Source organism: Sphaeramia orbicularis, chromosome 11, assembly GCF_902148855.1.
Source record: "Sphaeramia orbicularis chromosome 11, fSphaOr1.1, whole genome shotgun sequence".
NCBI lineage: Eukaryota > Metazoa > Chordata > Actinopteri > Kurtiformes > Apogonidae > Sphaeramia > Sphaeramia orbicularis.
In genome coordinates this window covers 37,893,740-37,906,186 of record NC_043967.1, presented here as the reverse complement: position 1 = coordinate 37,906,186, position 12,447 = coordinate 37,893,740, and the positions used below count along the sequence as shown (strand labels likewise).

The 12,447-nt window shown below is 35.1% G+C and overlaps 1 protein-coding gene across 1 annotated transcript in view; it reads left to right on the top strand.

Moving 5' to 3' along the window:
• The window catches only part of angpt1 (angiopoietin 1), a 149,446-nt gene that overhangs the window by 79,547 nt on the left and 57,452 nt on the right, over nt 1–12,447 (top strand). The window contains exons 7-8 of the mRNA XM_030148140.1: nt 3,184–3,285; nt 10,302–10,468. Of these exons, the coding sequence (XP_030004000.1) occupies nt 3,184–3,285; nt 10,302–10,468 (269 nt within the window). The remainder of the gene's footprint in view (nt 1–3,183; nt 3,286–10,301; nt 10,469–12,447) is intronic.

Genomic DNA, 12,447 nt, shown 5'->3' with positions numbered 1-12,447 from the left:
TTTACAGTTTATGTAGACCACAGGGAGATGTTTTAAAATACATAATTCCATTTTTAAAAAAGCAAAATATCACTCCTTTAAGATAAATTAACTGAGATTAACTGGAAACCATGTTGTCCCAAAGCTGAAACACTTGGCTTTTTTTTTTTTTTTTAGATATGACGTCTCTCAGGACAATAATTCTATAAACATATGATACACAGATTGCAATAGTTTAAACTATAGATCAAACTTCACGTCAATAGTTTCCTGATGATTGACGCAGCAATAAAAATAAATATCAAAAATAAATTGTAAAAACATATTTTTCCATCTTGTTTTATTGGTATCATCGGTACCTTAAGTCTTCTACCACTGGTTAGAGGTACATTTCATTCCATTTAAGTGAAATAAATAGCCACTACTGGACACCAGCCACTGAATGCAGAAATACTGAAAGCTGAAAATACTCTTGGCAGTTATACGAGTATCCCAGTTGAACAGGAGGGTGAAGTATGGAACATGGATATGAAAGAAAACACCAAAACTGGTGACAATGGTGCAAGTGTTTGTAGAGGTTCTTAAATTTTACAATAATCATATACTCTTGATTTATAGGGATGATGATTTAAGCTGTTATGAGGTTGGCAGGAGGTTTTCGTGTGGATTTCAAACCTCAGCATGTTGCTGCTAAACCAATTGCAGAAGAGTTTTTAGGGTCAGCAGCATTGTACATGTGCATCTTTGTCCATGTGTGCCAGGGGTCTCAAACTCATTTTCTTTCAGGGGCCACATTCAACCCAATTTGATCTCAAGTGGGCTGCACCAGTAAAATAATAGAATTATAACCTATAAATAATGACAACTCCAAATTTTTGTCTTTGTTTTTGTGCAAAAAAAACAAACAAAAAAACCAAATAAGAAAATACTTACTTTTATAAACTATCCAAACAAAAAAGATGTGAATAACCTGTAAAACTGAAATTTCTTAAGAAAAAAAAGTGCAATTTTAACAATATTCTGCCTCAACTTATCATTTATACATGTGCATTATGGATTGGATCTACAAAGACACTAAACACTTACATTAAACAGGCAGAAAATTGTTAAAATTGTTGCTTAATTTCCTTTAGACATTTCAAGTTGTTCATATTATTTCAGGTTATTCACATTTTATTGTTACAGGATAGTTTGAAAAAGTAAATATTTTCATAATTTCATGTTATTTTTTGCTCTAAAACAAAGACAAAAATTTGAAGTTGTCATTATTATTTATAGGCATTATGTAATATTTTTTTCACCTCAAACTGAGAAGAAAATCTGGAGTCATTATTTTTTGTAGGTTATTATGCTGTTATTTCACTGTAGATCAGGGGTGTCAAACATGCGGCTCGGGGGCCAAATGTGGCCCGCCAAAGGGTCCAGTTCAGCCCCTGGGATGTTTTTGCCAAGTGCAAAAATTCCACAGTCTTGAATTGAATAAAGCAAAAAAAAAAAAAAAATTAGCTTTAATTAAGGAAAAAATTTTGAATTAAGCCAAAAAAAAATCTTCAATTAAGCCAAAAAAAAATCTTCAATTAAGAAAAAAAAAAAATCTTGAATTAAGCCAAAAAAAAAAAATCTTCAATTAAGTAAAAAAAAAAAAAACTTCAATTAAGCCAAAAAAAAATCTCAAATTTAGCAAAAGATCTGGAATTAAACCAAAAAAAAAAAAAATTATTCAATTAAGTAAAAAAAAAATCTTGAATTAAGCAAAAAAAATCTAGAATTAACAACTTAATTTTTTTTCTTTGTTTTAGTGCAAAAAATTACATTAAATTATGAAAGTATTTACATTTGCAAACTATCCTGTAACACTAAAATGTGAATAACCTGAACAAATATGAACAACTTGAAATGTCTAAAGAAAATTCAGCCCAATTTTAACAATTTTTCTGCCTGTTCCTCAGTGTTTAGTGTCTTTGTAGATCTGATCCATAATGCACATGGAGAAATGACAAGTGGAGGCAGAATATTGTTAAAATTGCAACAAATTTTCGTAGGTTTTTTAATTTAAATTTCAGTTTTTTCTTTTTTTTTTTTTTTAATTTTTTTACTTGGATAGTTTATAAAAGTAAATATTTTCATAATTTAATGTTTGTTTTTACGCTAAAACAAAGATAAATGATAAATTGAGGCATAATGTTGTTAAAATTGCACTTATTTTTCTTAAGAAATTTCATTTTTTTCCGGTTATTGACATCTTTTTTGTTTGGATAGTTTATAAAAGTAAGTATTTTCATAATTAAACGGGGTTGTTTTGCACTGAAACAGAGAAAAAATTTGGAGTTTTCATTATTTATAGGTTATTATGTTATTATTTTTCTGGTCCGGCCCACTGCAGATCAAATTTAGCTGAATATGGCCCCTGAACTAAAATGAGTTAGAGACCCCTGCTGTAGATCATATTGGTCTGTATGTGGAACCTGAACTAAAATGAGTTCCACAGCCTTGACTGTGGCATTTTTGCACTTTACAAATTCATTCCACGGTCCGCTTTTGGCCCCCGGGCCGCATGTTTGAGCCCCCTGATGTATGCCATGAATGATGAACTACTCTCAGGGAAAATGATTGTGTCAGGGGTACTTCCTTAATTGTACCCAGGCTGTGTTCATGTGTGTTCAGCTGTGTGGGCTGGCTGAGGTGAGAGACCTTCTCCACTCCACCCTGGGGTCTCCTCCTCAAAACAATGAGCCACACCGCAAATAGAGCTACGGCCCTGCGTTATCAGCTTACACACACTGAGGTGAAGGTTAAGGGCCACATTACACCCAGGTGTCTCCTGGTATGTGTCCAGCCCGGACCTCCGCTTTGATCCTGCAGGAACAAGGCAGTCTGATGAGGAACATCTCTAGGGAGTTGGTGAGGGATAAGGAGACGCTGATTAAGTTTGAGGAGGACACAGATACGTTGCATTCCTGAAGATGATTCATTATGAAAGCTGGGAAAAAGGAGTGCCTGAAACCAAATAATTGTCCAAATGACCCGTCATTGTTTGTTAATGCCGCTGAGAGTTACACTGAATGTTGAATTCATTAGTTTGTTACTTAGATTACATCTCACGAATCTTGATAAATGTAGAAAAGACCTATGGGTGCTGTCAGTGTTCCATTACCTTCATACACTTTCCCAGCCTTTTCCTTCTGTCTCTGTTCAATTGTGTAGGTGTATTGCAACATGGAAACAGCTGGTGGTGGATGGACAGTAATCCAGCGCAGAGAGGACGGTAGTGTGGACTTTCAGAGAACGTGGAAGGAGTACAAAATGGTAAGATTCCCCCTCAGCATGCAGACACTTATCCATATCCATTAAACTCATTTTAGTTCAGGGGACACAACCAGCGTAATATGATAGAAAGTGGGCTGGACCATTAAAATAATATCAATAATAGGATAAGAACTTTTGAGTGAAAAAAGTAAATTCCACACACTGTAAAAAAAAAAAAAAAAAAAAAAACATAAAAAAACGGCGTTATTCCAGCAGCAGGGTATGCCAAAAAATACTGTTAAATAACGGAAAATAACCATCTCATAAAAATACGGTAATTTTCCATAATTAAGATACAGTTTTTTGCCCTAACTTTACATGAGATTTTGCATATCATATTTTTTTTTTACTTTTTAATGTTTGATAAAAAATATTTATATGTATTAAAACAATCAAATTACATATATATATATATATATATATATATATATATATATATAATTTTCAATGAGACTAAGTTGTGCAATCCACTGATAAAAACTGTATTTGGACAGTTTATCAGTGCTTATACATGTTATACATTCACAAAAACACATTTATTCAAAATTTTTGTTGTGAAACCTCCTGTAATTACACAAGATATTTGTCAATTAACAAACAAGTCTGGTTCAACTGACAGAACAAATACTTATTTTATGGTTAATTGTCAGTAATTTTATCTCGTTTTATTTATTTATTTTTTTTACAGTATTAAACTTTAAATTAACGGTTTATTCTAATAAATAGAAAAGAAATATTTGAAATTACAATACATTTGCAAATGTTTTTTAACTGTATTTTTCTGTGAAAAAATAAAAAATGTATTTTAAAAAATGGAAATTTTATGGTTATTCACAGTTACAGTTTTTTCATGTTATTTTACATTTGGCATGTAAAATCACAGTCTATTTTTTATAATTTCATTGATATTTTCCTTTATCTTAAAAATACAGGAAAAATCTGTAAAATAAACAGTGAAAATTCTGTTAAATTACAGATTTTTTTTTTCAGTGTAATGACAATGATTACATCTATGAATTGTACTTGAATATAACATGAACAATTATGATCAACCTGAAAATTTGTTAGTAAAATAAGTGCAATCTTAACAATATTACGCCTTAGTTTATCATTTATATACGTGAATCACAACTTACAGATCACAGTGGATCTACAAATACACACAACATTAAATAACAGGCAGAATATTATTAAAATTCCACATAGTTCTTTCTCTTAAGACATGTCAGATATTCACATTTTTTATAAAAGGCTAGTCTGTAAATGTCAATATTTTTGTGTAATTTTACTTTTTTTTTTTTTGCACTAAAACAAACAGACAAATGTACATATTTCATTATTTATAGATTATTATAAAGATAGTATTTTACTGGTCTGCTCCACTTTAGACTGAAATGACCTAAAATGATTTTCACATCCTTGATTGTTAATGTCTTCAGTGTAATCTTTACATTTCATAAATTCATCCCAGGGGCCGGACTGGACCCTTTGGTGGGCCGGATTTGGCCTCCGGGCCGCATGTTTGACACCTGTGCATTAAAAGAAAGATGATAGTCCTTGAACACAAAACAGTGAGTTAGGTCACAGAGAAATAAAGACAATACACTCATCCATATCCATTAAGCCTAAAATTACGAAATGAAGCAATGAGCAAAACATCCTGTTTCAAAAAATACACTTCTGTGGTGGGATTATAACAAATAGTGTGTGCTTTTTGGCTTGGCTGGACATGTTGAAAACAGTAAGGCAGGATCCACTGATCCAAGACCATTTGGAAAGCCTCAGCCAGATGTCATCCCTCCTCAGCAATAGCTCCCCTGTCGTTTTTGAATTAGCAATATTATCTAGGGTGTCCGAGACTTGCTCTGCTCCTCAGCCAAGACTTCAGTGACATGCTGTTATTCTTCCTCTTCTTCAACAGGAAATTATTACCTAAATCGCAAAACATTTGTTTAGTCTCTAGTGCCGTGCCAGGTGTTGCCCGGAATATCATCTGCTTGTCATCAAGGAGAAATCTATGTGTATTTGCATTGTGTGTGTTAACATTTCCAGCCTAAGCTGTGTTTTAACAGAGACTTTCATTTATTTTTGCTGGCAGTCGTATTGCTGGTGTTTGCTGTACACATCACCAGAGTGGAAAGACTATGTTCAGGTTATTCCGTGAAACCTTTTTTTTTTTTTTTTTTTTTTTTTGTACCTTGTGTTATTTCCTGTCCCTCCACTGTACTTTCTATATAATTTAACAGCCTTGTAGCAGGGGATTTCAAAGACTTTCTAGGATGTTCATGGGCCAGAGCACTCCCATAGTGAATCAAATGAAATAGTTTTTAAAATGATGATGTCCAGATAACCTTATGTTATTGAGGTGAATCTTGGGATACTAGAGGAAGATTTACTAAGGAAACCACTTTAGGGATGCGTGATCCATGTACAGCCATGGCTGCCATTTCAAGCACAAAATGGCTTAGAACAGCTTTTTTGTATTAAATAATACTGTGATAAGCAGGAAATTGACTACTACAACTTCAGTATATCATGTTGTGTGGTTCATTTACAGACTTTCCTCCTTAAATCTTGTAGTTTTAAAGAGAAACTCCTACAAATACATGTGTTATTAGGGAGGCCAGAAGCAAAAACTAACTGTGTCCACACCTTTCTAACACTAAATTTTCTCACATCAATCGTGACGGTAGTTTTTTTTAACACCAAAAGAACATTTGCACCATGAATAAATCTGTCCGTGAGTTGGAACAGACCAAATGGAAATAAAACGAAAGGAATGTAAAAAGATAATCAAATGTGTGGATAAAATAAGCACCGGACAGGGAATTCTTCCATTTTCAAGCAGGTGTTGAGATAAAGACTGTAGAGATGATTACAATGCGTGAGGGTACACTGAAAGACTCTGGCCTTTAAATATTAACATTTACAGCCTTTACAGGAGTTCAGATGATTAAACAGCTTAGAATAACTCTCTGTGTACATGAAAAGGCTAAAGGTGACTTATGGGGTTTTATTGCGTTATCACTTTTCACATTGTAGGTCTCCGTAGGCCAGCGATCAAGGATTTAATGCACATGAAGGATTTGTAAATCTTTCATTTGTAATTGAATGGAGTTGCTGTGGGATGATGGAGAAAAAAAAATATGGCCTTAAGATCGTACATCTTTTTTTTTTTTAAATTATGCTCTCCCGGGAGATTTGACATTACATGAGACTTTTGCGAGTTATATTCACACTCCACACTGTGAAGAATACGGGGCTTTCGGCGTACATCCTGGAACGCTTTCTGAGCTTTACAGCAGGGGTGTCAAACTCATTTTAGTTCAGGGGCCACATACAGCATAATACAATAGAAAGTGAGCTGGATCAGTTAAATAATATAAATAATAGAATAAGAACTTATAAATAATGTCAACTCTAAAGTGTTTTCTATGTTTTTGAGTGAAAAAAAGTACAATTCCATAATGAAAATGTTTTACATCCACAAACTGTACTTGAACATAACATGAAAAAAATATGAACAACCTGAAAATTCTTAGGAAAAATAAGTACAATTTTAACAGTATTATGCCTCAGTTTATCATTTATTCATGTGCATCATAACTTACAGCTCACAGTGGATCTACAAATACACAAAACATTTAATAACAGGCAGAAAATTGGTACAATTCCACATACTTGTCTTAAGACATTTCAGGTTGTTCATATTTATTCGGGTTATTCGCATTTTTTGTAAAAGGCTAGTCTGTAAGTGTAAACATTTTTGTGTAATTTTCCTTTTTTTTTTTTTTTTACACTAAAGAGGAAAATTTGTGTTTTTCATTATTTATAGGTTATTCTGATAGTATTTTACTGGTCTGACCCACTTTAGATTGAATTGACCTAAAATGATTTTAACATCCTTGATTGTTAATATCTTAGTGTAATTTTTGCATTTCACAAATTCATCCCAGAATATTATTAAAATTCCACATACTTCTCTTAAGACATTTCAGATATTCACATTTTTATAAAAGGCTAGTCTGTAAATGTTAATATTTTTTTGTAATTTTACTTTTTTTTTTTTGCACTAAAACAAACAGACAAATGTACATTTTTCATTATTTATAGGTTATTATGATGATAGTATTTTACTGGTCTGATCCACTTTAGACTGAAATGACGTAAAATGATTTTCATATCCTTGACTGTTAATATCTTCAGTGTAATTTTTGCATTTCACAAATTCATCCCAGGGGCCGGACTGGACCCTTTGGCGGGCCGGATTTGGCCTCCGGGCCTCATGTTTGACACCTGTGCATTAAAAGAAAGATGTTAGTCCTTGAACACAAAACAGTGAGTTAGGTCACAGAGAAATAAAGACAATACACTCATCCATATCCATTAAGCCTAAAATTACGAAATGGCCGGATTGGACCCTTTGGCGGGCCAATTTTGGTCCCTGGGCCACATGTTTGACACCTGTGCTTTACAGAATCGTTTAAATCACAGGTGTCAAACATGCGGCCCGAGGGCCAAATCTGGCCCGCCAAAGGGTCCAGTTTGGCCCTTGGGATGAATTTGTGAAATGGAAAAATTACATTAATATATTACTAATCCTTTTAGTTCAGGTTCCACATTCAGACCAATTCAATCTCAAGTAAGCAGGACCAGTAAAATACTATCATAGTAACATATAAATAACGGCAACTTAAAATGTTTCTCTTTGTAAATGTAAATATTTTCATGTATTTACACTAAAACAAAGTATAATTTTGCAAAAAATATGAATAACCTGAAATGTCTTAAGAGAAGCAAGTACAATTTTAACAATATTCTGTCTGTTACTAAATGTTTTGTGTGTTTGTAGATCCACTGTGATCTGTAAGTTATAATGTACATGTGTAAATGATAAACTGAGGCAGAATATTGTTAAAATTACACTTATTTTTTCAGTTTGTTCATGTTATTCACATCTTTTGAAAGGATAGTTTCTAGATGTAAACCTGTTCATAATGTAAATTACCTTTTTTCGCTCTAAAACATAGAGAAAAGTTTGGAGTTGACATTATTTCTATATTATTATGTTACTATTTTACTGGTTCGGCCCATTTCAGATCAAATTTAGCTGAATGTGGCCCCTGAACTAAAATGAGTTTGACACCCCTGGTATAAATGTTCAGCATGTACAATAACTTCAGAACAAGTGTAGTTGAATTTCAAGCTAAGATCTCAATCCAACTAAATGACTAACCATCTCCTCATCTCTTCGGGGCTGACTGATGTAGAACAGGTTTGCGTGTGAAGGATTGCGAAGTACCGGAACTTTACAAAACTGTCAACAGCGCTTGTGTCCAAGTTGGTTCTCCAGCCAGGGTTCTTGAGATAAAGCCCCGGTCACAGTAGGAGGCATTGGACGGAGCTGAAAGCCAGTCAGAAGAGAACATCTCATCAGAGTGAGATCAATTATAGGGCTAGAGAGCGAAAACGCTGTAATGGGCCCCAACTACTTTCTCTTCCACCCACTCAGCAGGACATGCCTAAGGCCAGAGGAATGCCCCATATTTACTTTCCCTCCTTCCCATTTCTCATCACCACACACACTCAACACAAACATAGACTTCTCCCTGGCTTTGCCTCCCTGGCCCACTCCACCCCCCCCCACCCCCCCCTTTCTCCCAGTCTTTAATGGAGCAACCCAGACTATTCTGTCAGAGCTGTAATGTCATCCTGCTTCATGATATTCCCCTCTGCAATCTGCCTCTCTTGCCGCTGTCAGAAGCACTTTGCCTGTGACTGGGAGCAACACTGATCAAATGAAAAACTGTGCAGTTGTTTGAAGGAGTGTCCCTGCATGCAGCATATATTTTGGAAAAGAAGCCTTTAAGTAATAATGACTTTAACATGTGGGACTTGAGTGGAAGACAAAAATGGAAAAAGGTGTACATCTATTTCAGCTGGTACCAATTTACACACTTTTATAGATAGGTAAGTCTATCCACGCCGAGGTACGGGCCAAAAGCGTGCATATAAAACATGTGTAAAACTGTGGCTTTTTCAGAAAGGTTTAGAGAAATAAAAAGTTTGGATATTAATAGAAAAGTGTGTTAATGCGATATACAGGGTGTATCCAAAAAAACAAAAACTATACATTTGGAAAAATCACCCCCAGTTCCGCATTTGATCATTTTTGGAGTTTTCTTTTATGGACGTCGGTAGGTAGGGGATTGGTGAATATTTGTCCAAATTTACAGACCCAGGTTTTCATGCAGGAGTGAGCAGGGGCAAACTGCACAATCCAAGTTAAAACTGGTTTGTGTGAAGTAGCGGTGGGATTTAAATCCAATCAAAGGTCATGGGAGGGGACAATGGGCATCCATCTTGTTTTCCACAAAATTGCCAGGTTAACCCTAACCCTAACTTGTCCTGTCCTCAGTGACATTTTCAGGCCTAAACAAGTTGAATTAACTTTGAAAGGCAGGAACAGCTGCCATGGGTAAAGAAATGAAATTGACATGGTTGTCAAAGTGTTAACGCTGTAACCTGACAATTTTGTGGAAAACAACATGGATGCCCATTGTCCCCTCCCATGACCTTTGATTGGATTTAAATCCCACCGCTACTTCATGCAAACCAGTTTTAACTTGGATGGCACAATTTACCCCTGCTCACTCATGCATGAAAACCTGGGTCTGTAAATTTGGACAAATATCCACCAATCCCCTACCTACTGACGTCCATAAAAGAAAATTCCAAAAATTATCAAATGCAGAACTGAGGGTATTTTTTCAAAATGTATAGTTTTTTTTTTATACACCCTGTAGAAACATCATTTTGTATCAACACCCTCTTGTACTGACTGATGGAAAATAAATCACAAAAATAAATTAGAAAATTCCTTCCCATTCATTCCACAATCCCCTAGTGTTGAGATTTTATCATTTTGGGCACAGAGAGGAGAAAGTGATGACTGATTTATAAAGAGGATTTTCATTGGTATTTGCTTTCTGAGATTGTGTTTGTCTTCATCGCAGGGTTTTGGGAGTGTTTTGTCAGAACACTGGTTGGGGAACGAGTTTGTTTATCAGCTGACCAGCCAGAGGCAGTATGCGCTTCGTGTGGAACTGACAGACTGGGATGGACACCAGGCCTTTTCACTGTATGACCGCTTCCAAATCGGCAGTGAAAAACAAAATTACAGGTAATAATCGCTCATGTTCCTACTTGCAGACGAAGATGGGATAATTGTTATTTCAGGCAGAGGAACACACACACACAGAGGTTTTTCTTTTTTTTTTTTTTTTTTTTATGACTTCATTACAGATTTTTATAGTGGCTGGCCAAGCTGTGATCAAAGAGCTCATGTGTACTCAGTCTGTTTCAGCAGAATTAAATAGAAACGATTAAATGAAGTCACATATTCACACCACATGGGAATGTGATACAGCCGTCAGTCTCCAAAAAGAAAAGTTAATTCGCTGAGTTTTTCATTTTCCTCCTCTGATCACCACATGAGCAGAAAGTGGTGGAAGAAGAATTCAGTTCCTTGAGTTAATACCAAACTGTGAAAATATGCCACTACAGCTTAAGTCATTGTGCAGTAAAATGCTGCACAAGTTTTTTTTTTTTTTTTTGTTTTTTTTTTGGGGGGGGGGGGGGCGTCATATTACTTTTGCATTCATGTGTATGTTGCATTTTTTGTTGTGCATATTTGACGTTGAGCTTATTTTAACCACATCACATCGTTCATGTACTGCTGGCTAGTTTAATCAACAGCAATACATGTTATTCTACAAAATCATCCTAAATTAGTAGTGTATCTATAAAAAGACATCTTTTCTTTTTTTTTAAAAAAAAAGGTAATTTTTCATCTTTGTGGATTACCTGGAAAAATGCACCACCACAAAGGTTTTAAAGCATTTATTCACCACGAAGGAAAAAAAATATGAAGAATTAGCATCAAAATTCAAAATCAAGGCACTGGTGTATAATCTGATGGCTTTTAATGTTAATTATATGTAGTATTTCTACTTTCAAATAAAAAATGACCTAAAAGGATCGCTAGAGTGTTAAGAAAGAAGAGTTCGGAAGTCATGACAAAGATGTGAGTGTATTGGATTATAGAGATATGTAGTGAATGTATTCACACCAGTGGTCCATTGGATTTATGTGACCAATAGAGAGAGTGGTGAGTCACTCTGATAGTCTCCCATGGTGAGGAAAACTAACATGACAGGACCTATGACCAAAGAGTCAGTGACCAAATGGGATGAGATCCACAAAGACACAACCTTTAAAGTCAAAGAACGTGGTAAAAGTTAGAAGCTCTGTTGTTGTTTTCACCACTGGACACAGCTGTAAATTAAAATAATTGAGTTTGATCACAGCAATTAAGATATGCCTTTATTAGTACCACAAAGAGAAATTCCAGACATGGGTGACATTGGTGAGTTTGATTGTAATGTTTATGAAGGTATAAAGTTATTATGTGATGTTATTACCTTTGCTAAGTTGCAGTTTGTTGATCCACAGTTCCGACTAAACTGTGACAGTTCTGACCTTGTTTAGACGATTCCAAACAGATCGTCAGTGCAGCTACTGATAACACACTGTACAGAAAACAGAGGAGATTTGTGGTTTCACTGTGGTTATTTTGTGTCTAAACTCAGAGCTGACCTAACAAAGCTATAATGTAAACTATCAGTTGACATCAATTAGAAGACAAAGTGTTATTTTGACTGTCAAGTTTTTGATTGAAGGATACAAAATGATGATACAATAATTGCAAACAATGAGCTTTATACTTTATTCAGTGAATCTGTGGATACGTAGCGTTGATTCTTGGTGTGTTCTAAGTGTGTTCTTGTACATGACTATCAAGGGATGATTTGAGTCTCTGAACGATGTGAGTCGCACATGCGTAGAAGCATTTATCTCTGCTGGCTATCTTTTACGACTCGCTATGGAAACCTCGCCAGGACAAATGACTCGCTACGGCATTGCGATTACCCTCCACCACTCAGTTTCCTCAAGATTTATATCAAAACATTTGTCAGCTGGATAGGTTCTTAGGCTAACATTAGTAGCATGGTGCTAGTGGATGCAGACCAAGCTTCAGGCCACTAGTTAGCTCTTAAGCTGTGCAGCTAATGTTAGCAGCATGGTGCCGCCGGTCCCTGC